An 18,130-nucleotide genomic window follows, 5' to 3' on the forward strand; every position below is an offset into this window, starting at 1 on the left:
ACATACTGCTGTCAGACAAATGTAAAAACTAATTTCTTTGCTTTGGATTATATGTAAAGATGTTTGTGAACTTGCTTGAGTATTATTCTTTTGAGTGTATTATAAAAAATAAAAGAAATTATGCATCCGTTGCATTTAATTCAAAATATTTAATAAAATATATTCTTTGCTTTGAAAGTAATGTACATCCTATGTACATGATTTTCTACAAAAAGTTAAAGCTCTATATTGTTGTGGAGTGTGTGTTCACTAAAGCCCAAACTGCACTAAATTATTTGCCACGCAACTCCTTGCAACCATTATCCCCCAATGACAGTTGCAACTTGCAAGGAGTTTGACCTTAAAACTGTTCTGTTACAAGGAGTTGCAACTGGTTTGGTTTGGGCTTTAAAGAAGTCTATACAACTCAACAGGAAATAAACAGTTCAGGATACCAATTATATCCAATCAGGAGTCAGAGACTATCACCCAAAGATAATTTATCAGCACATTTTTGTTTGGTTTCATCACTGCCAGTTTCACTTAAGTATAGTCCTGTATATGAATCCTGATCAATTGGTATCCCAACTGGAAAATGCATTTTCTGTTGAGAAGACCGTTACTGAACAAACACTCTTATCTAGCATTGATTGCCATCACAATATAGAGCTATATAACACAATTTAACAACAAATAAATATCACTTTAATACACCACATTGTGTAAAGAAGCAGAATAGTATCACAGGCGTGACATCTTCAGTCCCTATTACCTTAAGCTTAAGGAACTGCTGGAGCCACAACCTCTGCTCTGGAAACACTAACCACCTCCGGCTCCAAGCCCACTAAAGACCTTCCTTTTTAATAAAGCATTCAGTTAGCCATTCAGGTTTTAACCCCTAGGTCTTCTTTGCTGCTCCCCCCCCCCCCCCCCCTTTAAACCTTTTTTAGATGATCAAATTAACTTTTTTCCCTCTGTACTGTAGCACTTTCAGGTTTGTTTCAAGTGTAAAGTGCAATATAAATAACATGTATTGTTCTTCTTATTATTATTATTATTACACAGAAAGATTATTGATAGTTTGGAACCAAATGGACCCTTACGGCGGGGCTCCACCGGGCGTTGCGTCTGTCGCGTGCGTCAAAAAACGAACCAGGGACCTCAGAACCACTAACCACACTCAGCCAGAGTGACACAGGGAGAGATGCAGTGTTTGTACATGAGGCCCATCACAGTACTGATTGTTTGGTGACACAGTGCCTGCTTGCTGTGCTTCCTGTATGAAGCTCAAGGTGGCCTTCCAGCCCTTAGCACCCTCGATAGGCGGAGCGAGTTTTCACGGTGTTCGAGGGCAGCTACACTGACTGTTACAACAGACAGAAATGGCGCAGCAGGGAGTTCAACTGGATCAGGAACAGTTGTGCTGTTCTATCTGCCTGGATCTACGGAAGGATCCAGTGACTGTTCCCTGTGGACACAGCTACTGCAGCAGGTGTATCGAGGAACACTGGAACCGGGACGACCAGAGGGGGAAGTTCAGCTGTCCACAATGCAGGCACGTCTTCAACCCAAGACCTGTTATGAAGAAAAACACAATGTTGGCTGAGGTGGTGGAGACCCTGCAGAAGACAGGACTCCAAGCTGCTCCTCCTGATCACTGCTACGCTGGACCTGGAGATGTGGCCTGTGATGTCTGCACTGGGAGGAGACTGAAAGCTGTGAAGACGTGTCTTCAGTGTCTGGTCTCTTACTGTGACACTCACCTCCAGCCTCACTATCAGTCTCCTGCCTTTAAGAGACATAAGCTGGTCCAAGCCTCCGGCGAGCTTCAGGAGAACATCTGCTCTCGTCACGACGAAGTGAAGAAGGTTTTCTGACTTCTGTTGTACTGATCGGCTGCTTATCTGCTCTCTGTGCTCCATGGACGAACACAAAGGTCACAATACCATCTCAGCTGCAGCAGAACGGGCTGAGAGACAGATAAGAGGTCAATACGAGTCAGCAGAACATCCAGCAGAGAATCCAGGAGAGAGAGAAAGACACGAAGGTGCTTCACCAGGAGGTGGAGTCCATTAACCACGGTGCCGACAGAGCAGTGGAGGACAGTGACGCCATCTTCACTGAGCTCATCTCTTCCATGGAGAGAAGACGATCTGAGGTGAGGCAGCTGATCCGAGACCAGCAGGAACGCGAAGTGAGTCGTGCTGAAGAACTGAGGAGGCGTGCGGAGCAGGAGGTCACTGAACTGAGGAGGAGACATGCTGAGCTGGAGCAGCTCTCACTCACAGAGGATCACATCCGTTTCCTACAGCGTTACACCTCCTCTCTCTCAACGATCGGTGAATCTACACATCCAGTCAGCAGCCATGTCCGTCCTCTGAGACACTTTGAAGATGTGACTCTGGCCTTGTCCAAGATGAGGGACAAGCTAGAGGACATTCTCACAGAGGAAGGGACAAACGTCTCGGAGACAGTGAACAGAGTGGATGTTTCATTCCGGGACAGTTTATTGCATGACGGAGACCATGCAGTTGCACAGAGCCCCGAGGCCCCCGCCCGCGGCCCACACTCCGCGGCCCCCCCTCCGCCCCCCCCCCCCGCCTCAGCTTTGCTGGGAGCCCCCAGATTGGTAAATCCGCCACTGGTTTCACTGTCAACACCAGCAGAACCCAAGACCAGAGCTGAGTTCTTACAATATTTGTGTCTGATCACACTGGATCCAAACACAGCTCATCAACACCTGTCTCTGTCTAAAGGGAACAGGAAAGTAACATGGATGAACGAATCACAATCACATCCTGATCACCCAGAGAGATTCACTGACTGATATCAGGTTCTGAGTAGAGAGGCTCTGAGTGGACGCTGGTACTGGGAGGTAGAGACCAGTGGATATGCTGAGGCAGCCAGTCTCATATAAAGATATCAGCAGAACAGGGTCTGGTTTTGAATCTGCATTTGGATTCAATGATAAATCATGGTGTTTATACCGTACCAGCGGAGATTATATTATCAGACACAGAGGCATTGATACTCCCATCCCAGGCTGTGTGTCCTCCAGAGTAGGAGTGTACCTGGACCACAGTGCAGGTACTCTGTCCTTCTACAGCGTGTCTGACGACACCATGACTCTCCTCCACACAGTCCGCACCACGTTTACAGACAACCTCCATGCTGGAGTTAGGCTTTGTTACACTGGAGACACTGCTGAGTTGTGTGACCTCAGTAGATCACGTCGCGCTGCGACGCGTTGAGAGCTTGTAGATCAGCTATTTTCGGGGCACAACCCAGCACTCTTTAGCGAGTGGAGAATCTGGAGATGCGGTGTGTACGACATGGATTTATAAACAAATTAGTTCAACGCAAAATAGTAAAATACTGTGTTCAAGTTCAGGAGACTTTTCTCCTAGAATGCTGCCTTCCTTCCGACATGGCATGGCATGTAGTAAACGCTGCATTCGTGGTCTGGAGAGGGCAGTTGTTTTACAGACGGGTAAAAGGGCAAGGGCTGAAGCCCCCTTTGATGTCTAATCTATTTTAATATGTCGTTCTCTTGTATTCATACACACTCTTGTTGTGATGTAGGGTTTAGTGCAGAGAGAGTTTGTCTCAAGAGCACATGGTTGTTATGGGAATGCAACCAGAGACCAGGTGTTCTAACCATTACATCATAAAAGTGATCATGTGTAACTTTTTAAGATTAACGTTATTTTTTGAATAATCAAACATGTGTTATATGATGTCCCTGGCACAATTTCACAATAAACATGTCGCATAAATAATAAAATAAAATAAAATAAAATAAAAACGAACCGGGGCAATTTTAATGCAGTCACGCAACGCGGGCAGTGGAGCCACCCTTCATTGATTAAAAAGGGAACATTCCCTGATGGTGACGCGACGCTAACGCGCCCGGTGGAGCCCCGGTGTTACATTTGGTTCCAAATTATGAACAGGTCAGTAACTCTCAGAGTTGGTATTCATTAGGTCCCTGGAAAAACAGTGACCTATTAAAGACAAAGGTGTAACTCGTAGAGTTAAATGAATACTCAGGTTCTTTGCAGTGTGAAGGCTCCTTTTACACGAAAGGGAAGAAGAAGTGGAAGGGTAGTTTGGCGTCCAGGGTGGGCGGGGCCCTGAAGCCTGGGACCGCCTCCGCAGACACCGGGGTGAAGGTCACCGTGGTCGTGACCTCTATGACCCTACTGCCTCCAGAGAGCAACTCCTGAGGAACAACAATCAGAAACGAGATAATTCGCATGGAACCAACCAATGAGATACAGGATTATTCACATGAACAACCAATGAGAGGCAAGATCATTCACGTGAACAACCAGTGAGATACAACATCTCATTCTTTAGATTAAGTTTACCAGTATTCAGAAAGGTTTTGTGTCCATATGGTGTAGTTACATTTAGGAAATAAACATACTGTACAAGTTACTTCATATTTTCTTATTGAGAACCTAGTCTAAAATGTCTGGTTTTATTCAATATTGATAGAATATTTTGAGGAATGATGGCAAAAATATCAATTGGCGTAACCAAAGAAAAGTCAATAAAAACAAAAAAAGGGGTGAAATTAACAATAAAACACGCTATCACTTATGTGGTCAGGTGTGCTGGCTGCGAATGCTTTCAAGTGTGTGTCTCGATCCAGAAAAGATTGAGAACCACTGGGTTGGAATATGAGGACGTTTGGAATGGGGGGAAAAAAGACAGTGGTTTTACATTAGTCCAGAACGAGATCAAATGGTGCCGATCTTACCAAGTCACTGGTGTTAGTGTGGAGGGTCTTTGTGACGCTGACGATCTGTGCTTGAGCGTTATGTAAAGATCCGTAGCGGGTCCACTGAACCTCCAGGTTCAGAGACAGAGGTATGCTGCAGCCCTGGGCATCCTGGAGCAATCACAACAACCCACACTTCAGTAGCTCCTAACAGCATCCATCCATGTATCCCACTGCAGGGGTGATAGTACCCCATAACTTAAAAACTACACTTTGTTTTTCAATTTCAATATACACAACAATTTAACAATGATACTTTTCTTCACAAGTTTACCTATGTACTGTAGCTACATATATATATATATATATTATTATTATTATTATTTTATTTTTATTATTATTATTTATATACACCAATCACATTTTTGTCAAAATGGGGGTGTCAGGGATTTTCCAGATTTTAACATAAAATTCCTGCAAGAAACATCAGGAACAAAAACCAAGCAACCACAGTTTGTCTTCATGATAGCATGCAAAAGTAATAGTAACTCTGGGCGTGATCCCCAGGGGTATAATAATATCCCACTTTGGGCTGTATTGACCACATGAATCCTAGCGTCCCTATTCCGGGGTGAACATTCAGCAAAGATTGCAAACACTCAAGCTCACTATTTTCACTATAAATGCACGGCACCGTCATACAAAAAAGGTATAAAATAAGCGGCCAGCCTCTGCTGTGCGCTTAATCTTCTTGCAAAGTCACATTTATTCCCTGTAGTATGCTGGTGTCGCTTGCCAAAAAGACCTGATCTGGTTGGCAAGCGAGTTGAAGCGACACTGTGTAAACAAAGCTCACCGTGGGCTTGTAGAAGTCCCTGATGGGGACCCAGTCCAGGGGGCTGTTGGCTGCAGAGTTCCCAAACGAAGAGACATACTGAGGGAAGCTTTGTCCTCTCAGAACATCCAGAAGAACCTGGGACACCCAGGAGCAGTTAGCAGCCTCCTCCAGGCTGCACACACACATACACACATACATGTGTGTTGTTGGTTACAGGTTCGTACATTTACTTAAGTGCTGTACTTAAGTAAAATGTTGAGGTATTTGTATTTCCACTACATCTCAGAGGCAAATAGTGTACTTTTACTCCACTACATTTATTAAAAAGATATTAATACAATACACAATATTATACATTTCGACTATTTGAAAATAGCCGGTCTAAAAGCTCTGCTTTGAAAACTTGAAATGGGACATTCTGCACAATGAGTACTTTTACTCTTGGTAATTTAGGTACATTTTGATGCCAATACTTTTGTACTTTTACTCAAGTACATTTTGAATTCAGGACTTTTACTACAAGAACATTATGTTGATTACGGTTCATGTTATTTGACATAGCTCATCAACTCACCTTAGTGTGCATCCAGACAGCGTGTCCACACCAAACAGCACAGGGGAGCGCTGGTGAGGTCCTTGAAGACAGCCCTGCTGTCCTGAACCATGCAACACAGTCAGCATGCCTCTCCTATCACTGCTCTGAACCATCCCAGTGAAGACATCTGTTAAGGAGTTGAACCGGTGGAAAACATAGGCCTATAACGACGACCGCCTTTGTCTTGGTCGTGTCAGTGTGAACAATGAAGCCTGATTTATAATTATTTTCTTCCTTGTATGACAGCAAAGATGATCTACAAGCTCACAACGTGTTGTGAATCAAAATATATAGTATACTACCAGTAAGACGCAGTGAGAAGGGCGAGAAGCGACGGAAGTAGGGTGGGGGGTTGTCAACATAAATACAGACAGCCGTGTATATGAGACATGGTGGGAGCGGACATTAAATGATGATAAAGTGCAGTTGAGCATAATTGAGAATCGTGGAGCAGAGTAGAAAGAACAGAGACGCCTATAACGCAACCTGCAGCTATTTTAAAGAAAAGTGTTATGAATTCAGACTCTGAGTTCTACAGAAGCCTATGGGAAGTGAATGGAAGTCCCTGGCAGTCAAAATGACAAAAGCAATCTTTATAATCTTAATACTTAGGCACAAACCAACTATTTTATAAGAACAATATTGATGGAACTAAGAGATTCGACGAGTTAGCTATATTTTATATACACAGATTAATAAGGAATTTCCTGGTTTAATGCGGGCGGTCGCTTAGCGCTCCGCTGTTACTCCGGAGCTAGTCTCGCGTTACCAGAACTGTGTTGCCCCCGCGATTTCCAAACGCTTCATCATACAGTCTGGGCCAACGGAAGATCTGTCATGAGTAAACTATAAAGCGGAAATGGAGCCTCCTCGCCACTTCCGTTTCGTCTGTACAGTCGCGCACATTTATCCTAATATAAATAGAAAACATCTAAGCATATATAGCTTGTTACTTAGCAGAAAATGAAATAAAACAATAAGCTCTAAAGATATTTTAAAATATATTTTCGTGAACGGAAATGGCAGCTTCCATTACTCAGCTCATGGGGGCTATAGGTCCAGACTCTATATAGCATTCGGAGATTGTGGAATAGTTGTCTGGCTACCCTTGACTACTCCGGAGATGAAACTTTCTGGAGTGGGCGGAGCCTAGTGTGTGTTCATGTGTTTGGCCCAATGCTGCTCGAAACTGCAATAGCACGTTGTTGTGTGTGTATTGTGTGTGTGCATGTGCAAGAGAATAACAGGAAAGCTGACAGCTTCCTACTGATTTTCAAGGTAACTGCAACCTGCAGTCGCAATAATAGACCTGCGACTGATCATTTGTCAATATCAGTGTGGACAGACAGTCCTTAAAGATCATATTTTGAGAAACACCTCAGATTTGCCTGCAATCTGAGCCTTAATCCAGCTTTGCTCCAGCAACACATTGGTTACTGAGCTCATCCTCAGCAAATAAAGGATATTCTGTAGTTTTTGTTCCAGCCACAAGGGGGAGTCCCACCACATAACCTGGATTTCCACTGTAGGGCAGAATGTCTTGGTCCACACCGTCCTGTGAAACAGAGAAATGACAAATCAAGATTTCACACTTGAGTGTCCACTGAAAACTGATCTAAATTCGAATCGATTCTCTATCACACAATGCTGTTGCTTGCTGACTAGTCTTTTGAGAGAGATTGTCTTATTCTTCGATGGAAGCGCTGAAAATGCTGTCAAAAATATGTCCTACTGTAAATCAAATTAGTCAAAGCATATAGCTTGCTGTTTAGCAGAAGTGGACATTCCTTTAAAAACATTTACATGCAGAAAAGAAAGAACAGATGACAGCTTTCTGTTAGTGACAGACTAATATTAATAATGGATTGCATTTTATATGGCTTTTCTAAGCACTCAAAGCACTTTACAATGGTCCACCATTCATTCATGAAGCGGCGAACAATCAATGGCAGTGTCCTCACTTCACACATTCACACACCAATGGTGGCAAGCTACCATGTGAGGCATCGATTGGAGGCAATGTGGCGTTCAGTGTCTTGCCTATATTGTTTGCCTAGGAACACTTCTACATGTATCTACTGTATGTAGCGTTCTTAAGCCACCTTCAGACCTACGAAGCTAGAAAAAAAAAGCAAAGCTTAAGAAAGTGGGCGTGTACAAGGTACCTGTCAGTCAAGCTGCCTTGCCTGGCCGACGAGACGAGAAAGAAAACAGGCAGTTCGAGCAGACGCGCATTTTAAAGTCTAAAATGTAAAATAGCGACTGTAGAGGAGAAATAATTATATATTTAGTTACATCATAACCTATTTATGGATGAATAAATAATATAATCTTGGTAAACATGCTTGTAAATAACCGAACGAGACCACGGACCGGATCTCGATCCTCCCTCTTTTACCCCGGATGAAGTGTTCATCTCCCCCCACTCCGCTCTCCTCTCCTCCGGGCCACGAGCGAAACCCTCCGGGCATTTAAAAAAAAATAGCGGCTCTGTATGTAATGTTAATGTTGATTTAGCAAGAGCATACCGTATTTATGGAAATAAATACAATTGTATATATCCAGCACATCGTAAAAGCAATTAAAACAGCTTGTGTTTACGTGTCCCAAGTCTCCCGGGGAAGGGAGACCCTCGGCTTCCCTGTGTCGTCGGCTCCTCCATGGTGCTCCACCACCCCTCCCTCCCCATTAGCGCAAGTTTGCTTTTTATTTAGCAGATGATGTGAAACTTGGGCCACTATAGTAGCCTAGTAGGCATACTTTTATTACTTCATAAATAATCAATATCACACACACACACACACACACACACAGGGATTGTGGTCTATCTATCTATAAATATAGGCTATCTACTGTCTTTCAACTTTTGCTATGAGGTTCATCGATAGGCCGCAATAAACCAATTGAAATGATTCCCTCAAAAAAATATTATCTATATGCGATTGGTTTATCGATTCAGAACGCAGCAAACCAATCACAAAACACGGGCAACATATTGCATAAATAGAGGGGGTACATACAACTGATATAAAGGCTATTAATTATTTTTTAAGGGTATGATTGACGGTGCCCAAGTTTCAACATACATGCAGCACTACCGACACACACACACACACACACACGACCACAGAGCGCGCTGCTCCTCCCAGGGAAAGTTTGGGGAAAAAGGCAGCTGGTCCGACACAAAAAAACAACCGGTTTGAACTATATTGTTTAGTTGTTTGTCTATAGACTATATATATATCTGCTAATTTATAAACCGTGTGTGTGTGTTTAGTCCAGCTACAGGGTTCAGTTGTTCACCTCTCTGGTCGGTGGGAACCGGGAGGGGGTGACTAAAGGGGCACTTCTCCCCAGCCACCGTGCCAGTCCACTGGGAGAGAACTGGCTCGCAAGTGACGGAACACAACCTGTTTTCACCGCTTCGACAACTTGTTTCTCATATAAACTTTTATTTCTTTCCATAAATATGCTATGGTCTTGCCAAATATTCATTCATATACAGCCCTTATTTAAAAAGTAAATTATTTAATTTGGAGAATCGGAGTCGGTGCGGCCGGTCAGCTTTCGCAGAGGCTTTTGCTTTTGTCAAATGAGCTAAACTCCGCCTCCACAAACCACGCTGTGCTCTGATTGGCTAGAAGCAGCTTCTAGAAGCTGAAGCCAGAATCCAGCTTTTAAAAGCTGCTTCAAAGTTAAGTTTTGAGGAGTAGCATGCAAAAAAAAAAAAGCTGTTCATTCCAAGCTTCAAAACGAAAAAGCTGCTCTGCATAGAGATAACATGGGACCACGAAGCTAAAGCAGAAGCTAGCTTCGTAGGTGTGAACGAGGCAGATTGTGGAATACTTGTCAGGCTTCAGAGACTACAGCTCTTATTAGCAAGGTACACGTAAACACTATCCATATTCAGCTAATTCTATCATTTGTTGCGTATATATCACAGCTCTTCAGATCCAATATTGATATTCATGAGACTAGTATTATAATTGGAAAACAAAAGTTACTATAAAATGTATTACCTGGACAAATGAAATAGTGAATTGCTGCTCCATGGTCAGTGCAAGTCCACGGACGGATCCAAGCATCACGGACGCACTGCAGTTCACTATTTCACCAGCAGGGGTGTATTTCACCACGAAGTCCACCTGAGGTGAGAAAGAAAATAGAATATTAACATATTATGACGGTAACAAGACTACTCGCCCCGTTTCTGTTTTCCTCCCAGAATTCTCCCCAGTGAGGGGTGGGAGAGGCTGGACAGCAGACGGCTGGACTTTGAATTTCTCTAACTATAAACTTTCATGACAGCAGAACAGCCTAAGTACAAATATAATTTATGAAAAGTTACTACAGTGAAGTCTGTTCACAGAAGTTGTTGTAGGATATGTGGGGATTATCTGACGAGGTACCATTTGAGGGGGCAAAACCTTACATATACTAAATAATACTAAATTGTTTATAGGTTCAATATAAGTAAAATAATATAGCCTTTCCACAGGAGTATCTTTTTATATTTTTCCAAAAAGAATACAAACAGCCAATAGCATATTACAAAGTTATCCCCCTCACTGGGGAAAATTCCGGGAGGAAAAACGGGCAAGCACCGGGGCGAGTAGTCCAGTATTCATTATGACACTGTAATAAAACTAGTTCTACATACAATATGGAACAAAAACATTCAGGCTTCCATGGACCGCTACAGTTACAGATTGAACGAGTCCATGGATTGTGACTGTGGTCTCCCTCCCTCCTCTCTCTCTCTCTCTCATTCATTAATTCATTCATGTACCTTTAGCACCACAGCAGTACAGAGCAGTGGGCTCAGTAGAACTGGACTGAGGTTCTTCATCTCACTCAGCTCCACTTCAGTCACAGAACCTTCCAGAGACCTGTATACAACTGATGACAACTCCACACCCACAACCTAGAACACACAACCATGCCCGCACGCACACACACACACGCACACACGTACACACACAACACAAACATAAACAACCAGGGGCCTGTTTCACGAAACTTGGATTAACTAATCCAGGATTTAGGCCAAAACCAGGCTTTTTCAATCCTGGTCTTTACAGCCTGGTTTACTCCGTTCCACTAAAGCCAAGTGAGGCTCAGAATTGGCGGATTTGGCGAGCTGGGATCAGCAAGCCTGGCTGAATAGACAGCCTGGCTTTTTGTCTCTAGACCCATTATGTAGAACACAGATTTACTGATCCTTCTTCTTCATGCGGTATTATGGCAGTTTGCATCCTTAATAGTTGCATTACTGCCCCCTTCTGTATATCTCAGTATCTTTACTAGACTTACTGATAACTGTGTGTGCGTGTGCGTGTGTGCAAGACTTACTGATACAAGGCTTCTAAAATAAATACTGCTGCTGTAATTAAAGAGAGAACATACTCTCAATAGTGGATAGACTGAATGATTAACTACCCCAAAAATATAGTTTACATTTTACCACTACTATTAACTTAAAACAGAATTCTTAATATTGTAAGCATAATGATATTGTCGCATTGTGATATTTGGCCATAACTCCCTCCTCTGAGGGAGCTACCTTTGGGGAAGGGGGTTGTTGTCCAGACAGGGGCCAGACTGGTGAACTGTGGGTCATGGGTTCAATAGTGGGTGAAACGTTACAATGGTAATATGTTGTAAAACAATGAGTAATGGTAATATTTAGTGGTTTTCACTTTTACAAAAAAAAAAAATATATATATATAATATAATATAATATAATATAATATAATATAATAATTATTCTTAACCGTGCACTTGCACGACATCAAACCTATTCTGGGGAACATTCACCAAAAGCAGCTGATCTACAAGCTCACAAGCTGTCATGATGTTGTGCAGCCTATATATTTTGGTTATTTGATTTTATATAGTGCTTAAATTAGTTCTTTAATGCAGACCGATACAAATAAGGCAACATAAACCCATAATAATTGAATAAGTCTGGAAAACATCATTGGTTTGTGATCAGTTTGACTGCTTAATTAGTTTCCATGGTAACTAATGTAGCATCACTTTCATGAAACCGAATCAAGCCTCAACATATCCAGGTTAACTGGTTAAATTAATCTGGCAAGATTAACCAGCTTTCATGAAACCGGTTAATCGCTGATCCATGATATATTAACTTATCCAAGTTTCGTGAAACAGGCCCCAGTACAGCTCTGGCAGTGGGTGTTCTGAACCGGCATGCCAGCTACACACGACACACAAGTTGGCACAAAGTCACAGCTGTCACTCATAACATTGGTCATGCCCAATTTATTATTGCTTTAGTGTCGTGGACTGGTGTTGACGCTACCTGTGTCAATTCGGCATTTACATTTTGCATGTTACATTGTCAACATTTAGCTCACTAGACATGTACGTGCCCGTCGGTCACCAGCATAATTGGGAACGATGCAACTTGGGAATCTAATAATACCCTGTCTGTCCCTTTTGTGCCCATACTGTATTATGGAGATCTCTGTAGTATGCAATACTTTGCCATGGCAAATCAATTGGCTGAGACAGAGGCTGGAAATTGCACAGGTGAGGGGATTTAGGCTGATTAGGCCCACTGGCAGAGCCTGACCAGAGCCTCTTGTGGTGGTTCTGGAGAACCGCGGGTCCGCTCATGTTATTATCTAGCCTGGTAAGACGCCCACCCAGTGATTGGGGCCAGACCGGTCTACAGAAGACACACACACGATAATGTGAATTCATCCGACCGGGATGGCTTACCAGTCTAGTTATTATCCAGAACAATGAATTGAATCTTTAACAATGTAGCTACCGGTATATCTTTTGTCATGTATTATGGTTTGCACTGCACTCCTTGACTTTTATATTCACACTCAGGATGTGTTTTGTTCATTAAACTAAAGTGATTAAATACTCACCTCTGCATCTTTACTCTTCATCTGTGAAGCAGAGTAGAAATAGTTATCACAACATGACAACTTTAACTAGCTTGTGTGCGTGCGTGCGTGTGTGCGTGCATCATAGACTGTAAAAAATATGGACAAAGCGTTCCACGGGTCTAACATGAACGTAAAATGAAGCCTGTAATAATATGCTAATTCCTGATGTAAGTCGCCATCTTTCTAGATCCGTTTGGTACCAGCTGGCCATTGGCTGGCTCCGTTTTGGACCAGCTGGTCATTGGCTGCCCAGACAACGAGGCGGGACTTCCCCCCTTCTTCTCCGTTGGTTTTTATTTTGACTCGAGTGGGAGGAGAAGACTCTTGAGTGGGAGGGGAATCCCGATCATAGACTGTAACGGTAGCCACGCCCCTCAGAACATACGCGACTTTATGGTCATTTTTTTAATTAATGGGACCATAATTTTCCAAAAAGAATATTATGACATTAGAAATGAGACTTTAAACTAGTGACTGGAAGAAGAAAGTATTCATGACCATGTTTATTAAGGTAATACAGTCTAGGTGAAGTTGGGCCAAAATACATGGGCCTCTATGGAGCTATGGGGCTTTTTGGGTCCAGTCCAGCGCCACAACAGGCCATTATATGAACTACCGATTTCAAATGAGGCTTCACGAAATATCTGGCTGACTGCCCCCCTGGCGTGCATGCGTGCATGTAAACACAGTATTGTGAGGACTCACAGAGCGTAGCTGGAGGTCAGTATAAGTATAGACGTTCAGAGCAGGCAGAGTGGTGCAGTCCTTCTCTACAACAATCCTCCGAGAACAACGACTGCTCTGTTGCTTTAAGAACGCTGGGGAGACACAAATCTTGTTGATTTAAATCAATCACACTACTGTTCTACGAGCTAAAACTGTGACACATTGTTAATAATAATAATAATAATAATAATGGTAGAACACACACTGTGTTTCCTGCAGAAACACACAGCCCTCTCACTGTATTTTGGTGTTTTCACTGTTTGTTTAGGTAGACAGGGACGTTTTTGGTCTACCAGAACAAACAGTGAAAACAACAAAATACAGCAAGAGGACAATGTGTTTCTGCAGAAAAACACCACTAGAGAATGTGATGTCTCACTGATACCAACCTGCAGGATTTTTGTCTAAACAGTAGTGGGCGCTCACGCCAGGCACAGGCAGCCGCAAAACACCCTCGTCTCCACTCTGTTCCACCGTGGTTATGACGTCCCCAAACTGCAAAGTAAAAAATTCATGTTGTATAACGTATAACGTATAACGTATAACGTATTTTGTATTAAAACAGCCTTGTAAACAGGGTCTGAGACTCACCAGATATGCATTTGAGACCTGGTTCTCTGTCTTAGCTGATAAAACACTGAAGCTTGTGTCTGCAAACTGCTCAAAGAGGGAATCAAAACTCCCGACAGTTGGAAGAGCAGGCCAGGAATATGATAAACCTTCAACACCTAGAAGACACACAGACGAATACCAGGACTATATTATGATATTACTAGTATATTGCAAGTGGGCCCTGAGGAAGAATTTAGGCCTGGTAGCTAATGTTTTGTTACAGACTGTCTTGTTATGTTATGGTTCAGTTTGTCCTTGTAGCAGCTAGAGTATATTAAAGGTAGGGTAAGTGAGTTTCCTTAGTTAAAATAAGCATTAAAAAGCTCTATATTGTATAGTACTCATTGTATCCAATCAGGATAGAGAACGCAGTCAGGATACAGATTAAACACGTGGATGGCACAAAGAAATGAGCAGACAAAATTGGAACTGGAACACTATACAAATCAAGCTTGTACAGTAAATGGCTACTCTCCTGATTGGCTGAAATTGTGTCTCCATACCCGAAAATGTATTTTCTGTTTATTAAAGAGCTGAAGAGACAGGGAGACTCACATTCTACTGAACAAACACTCTATAGCAATGATTACTATCAGAATATAGTGATTTAACCTTTTAATAAGGTGTGCTCGTTGACAGAACTATACCATACAAGGCATACAGTACCACCGACCTGAGTGTGCTTCTCCCCATGATAGCATTGTTAAAGCATAACCATCACCATCTAGAATAGTGTCTTCGACGCCTCATTACTTACTGATTGGTCCAGAATTCCACAAGAGCCTCCCAAATATTTTTTAATATGTTAATATAACATTAATATTTTAAAATTAAAACATAATGTAAAAACAAGGGCTTCTGCCAGAAATATCCCATTGGCCGTATAGGGCTAGTCGTCTCCCATTGGCTTAGAGGCCAGAGTGCACACGCAAATCCGACATACCAAAGGTATGTGTTAACTTGACTTACGGTTGTGTGTTTGAAGGCAGAAGATGTCGTAGTTAAAGCGTGTCTGGAGGGTATTGAGTGGAACGGAGAAACCATCCACGCTGGTACCCAAAGAATAAGACGCTGTGAGCCGACTGCATTTCTTCTGGCTCTCACTAGAAAGACAAAAGCACACTACATTTAATAAACACGTACAGTCTAAAACATGAACCCAATTTATATAATTCCTAGTAGTGTAAGTGAATATTTTTTGGGATTCAAATAAAAATCACATAAGGACTTACCAGCACCATGTTAATGTACCGTTTGTGAATGTGAATTTGAAGAAAGGCATTGCAGAAAAAGTGCACTTGTGCTCAGCATACCTAGGTACGCTTTGTGTGGGTGTTTTCAGCATACCAAGGTACGCTTTGTGTGGGTGTTTTCAGCATACCTAGGTACGCTTTGTGTGGGTGTTTTGACTGTTTTCAGCAAAGAGATTTGTGGTAGAAGGAAAACAAAAGAGGTGCCTCAAGCATTGAGCCCCGCTTAACAAACTGTCTTTTTTAAGTACTTAAAGGTGCAGTAAGTGAGATATTTGTGTTAATTTTTTAAAAGGAGCTATATGCTGATAAGTAATAAGTAATATTGCAGAGTAATATTGCACACACACACACACACACACACACACACAGTTCCTTGGAGTGGCTAGTCTAATATACCTGAACTACAAGCTCAAAGAGCGGTGTCACTTGCCTGACATGTGTCACAGAGCATGCGGTGAACAGAGCCACTTGGTCACTACAGTCCACGATGTCACAACAGCAGTTGATGTCACACACGTCACGCTGCTCATCACAGGGACAGACGACGGCAACTAGAAACACACAATGGCATCATGATGGGATGCTGCAAACATGTACAATTAAAAGGTTTTTTTGTACAAATTAAAGTGTTCAATTAGCTCTATATTGTGATAGTAATCATTGCTACATGGTGTATGATATGTTCAGCAGCAACAGGGGTCTCCCCTGTCTCTCTCCAGGCCTTTAGTTAAGGATACCATTTTAGTTGGATACCATTTTTATCCAATGCAGTATACAGGGTAAGCAAGTTAAATTGGAATTGATGACACAAAAGTGAACACTGTGACACAAAATTGGAACTGGAACCATATATACATTTTAAGCAGATAAATGGGTATACTCTCTCCTGATTGGCTGAAATTGGAAACCCACCCGAAATGTGTTTTCGGTTTATGAAAGACGAGGAGACACCCTGGCCTGCTACTGAACAAACACACTATAGCAATCATAATATAGAGCTATTTAACACTGTTACGGAACAAACACACATTACTATCAATAGCTATTTAACACTTTAACACTAAGCACTTAATACAGGTTGCATCTGCCCTGCATTGCATTTTGATATGAACATTGAGGGGTTTTAAATGTGTACCATCTGTAAGTGGAGAGAGAAGGCGCCCAGACAGAGGCAGGGGTTCAGCGGATGGTGGCACCGGTTCAGTGGGCAGGGGTTCGATTCCCGGAGTGTCTGGTGTGCTGCTGTAGGCAGTGGTGGAAAGTAACTATAAATGCATACTGTATACTCAAGTAGGCTGAAAAAGTACCAGTAAAATAAATGCTCCATTTATAATGAGTACTTTGTCAGATAGCTACCCGCCTATGAGCACTCGAAAAGAACAGGGCCAGGGAAATTATACCCACCACGTGGAGTCGAATATCTATAGGCCTAAATAAAGCATGCAGCAATTTTAAACGAAATGTTTTGAAAAGGCAGCCAACAAAACGTTAGTAATATACGACGAATACTATTTTACATAGTAATGTAGGCTATATAATATTAATGTTTTTGGGCAAGTAATCCTTGGCTTACACTATACTTACACTACTCGATCATTACTGGGTAAAATATTACGGTAATATTAAAAGTAAGTCGTTTGATTGATTGAAGTATATTATTAACAGTTTGCAGAATTACAGTACATTTTCAAGCACAACTCAATACAAAACTGTTAACTGTGAGTGCCCGTTGCAGCCGTCCGTAGGTAACATATGGCAGGGCGTTCCACAAACTTATTACTGCCCAACACTGAATATCGAGTATTTGTATTTCTTCATTGTGGTAGCCTACTGTAGGCTACTGCTATTTTTTACTTAAGTAAAATAAATCGCAGAAGCCTACTTATTCCAGTCCTGACTGTATGGTTCGATTCCCGGGTTCTCCGACGTGCCGCTGGCGTCAGAGGGCGTGATGGAATCAGCTGTGGGTTGAACCGTTGAATTATTGTCTATGAAGTTGAAATAAGTTGAGTTTTGCGCTGATGTCGCGGAAGCGAGACTGGAAAACAACAAACTATATAAAACACACCAAGACAAAACAGACGCCATGTTCCGTTGCTATGGCAGAGAGAGACGCGCTGCTGCATTCTGGGAACCTCCGCATACGTCACTGAATGGATTATGAAATTGAAATACTACTAGTACTAGTAGCCCGTGGCTGAGCTCGCTGTCAGGCTCTATTAAACGAGCCTGCATGGTGTAAACAAGTCTTAGTGCTTTTTCTGGTTTTATCCTCTTAGTTTTTGTAATGACCTGGCTGTACCTTCCTTGGACTGTACCCATTCTACAATATGTTAATACAATTTTAAATCAATCAATCATTTGGTTCCAATTATACACTCTGCAGTTACAGACCCATAACCAACTAAACAAATGGCATTTGGTTCATAAGTATCACTCATTTAGCTCGGGGCCCTGTTCAACTCTGGAAAGGAA

The 18,130-nt window shown here is 42.3% G+C and overlaps 1 protein-coding gene and 1 pseudogene across 3 annotated transcripts; one reads left to right on the forward strand and one right to left on the reverse strand.

Annotated features, from left to right (window-relative positions):
* The first annotated feature begins 1,137 nt into the window (after nt 1-1,137).
* Nucleotides 1,138-3,409, forward strand: LOC310863206 (tripartite motif-containing protein 16-like; annotated as a pseudogene). Its single transcript has 2 exons — nt 1,138-2,483; nt 2,643-3,409. The product of its transcript is annotated as a tripartite motif-containing protein 16-like (transcript).
* A 192-nt stretch (nt 3,410-3,601) lies between these two features.
* Nucleotides 3,602-17,804, reverse strand: tctn1 (tectonic family member 1). Of its 2 annotated transcripts, none has more exons than XM_083771369.1 (16): nt 17,724-17,804; nt 17,538-17,616; nt 16,791-16,894; nt 16,086-16,206; nt 15,372-15,505; nt 14,382-14,518; nt 14,180-14,285; nt 13,770-13,882; nt 13,044-13,064; nt 10,928-11,062; nt 10,158-10,283; nt 7,605-7,693; nt 6,118-6,255; nt 5,562-5,715; nt 4,745-4,876; nt 3,602-4,201 (listed from the first exon to the last, which is right to left on the reverse strand). In XM_083771369.1, the coding sequence occupies exons 1-16, from the start codon at nt 17,779-17,781 to the stop codon at nt 4,055-4,057; spliced, it is 1,794 nt and encodes a 597-aa protein (XP_083627495.1). In that variant the 5' UTR covers nt 17,782-17,804; the 3' UTR covers nt 3,602-4,054. The 2 variants fall into 2 exon arrangements, with proteins under 2 accessions (XP_083627495.1, XP_083627494.1); XM_083771368.1 differs by having other exon boundaries at nt 16,791-16,897.
* Nucleotides 17,805-18,130: the final 326 nt, after the last annotated feature.

The sequence above is a fragment of the Protomyctophum parallelum genome (assembly GCF_964188405.1).
Source record: "Protomyctophum parallelum genome assembly, chromosome: 8".
NCBI lineage: Eukaryota > Metazoa > Chordata > Actinopteri > Myctophiformes > Myctophidae > Protomyctophum > Protomyctophum parallelum.

What these genes read in the sequence shown, in the direction of transcription:
- tctn1 (XM_083771368.1), bottom strand. Translation starts at nt 17,781, where the DNA reads ATGCAGCAGCGCGTCTCTCTCTGCCATAGCAACGGAACATGGCGTCTG. An exon ending in ATGGCGTCTGTTTTGTCTTG is followed by an intron (nt 17,617 to 17,723) that starts GTGTGTTTTATA and finishes TTCAACCCACAG; the next exon opens with CTGATTCCATCACGCCCTCT. An exon ending in CTGACCTCCAGCTACGCTCT is followed by an intron (nt 13,065 to 13,769) that starts GTGAGTCCTCAC and finishes TCTGCTTCACAG; the next exon opens with ATGAAGAGTAAAGATGCAGA.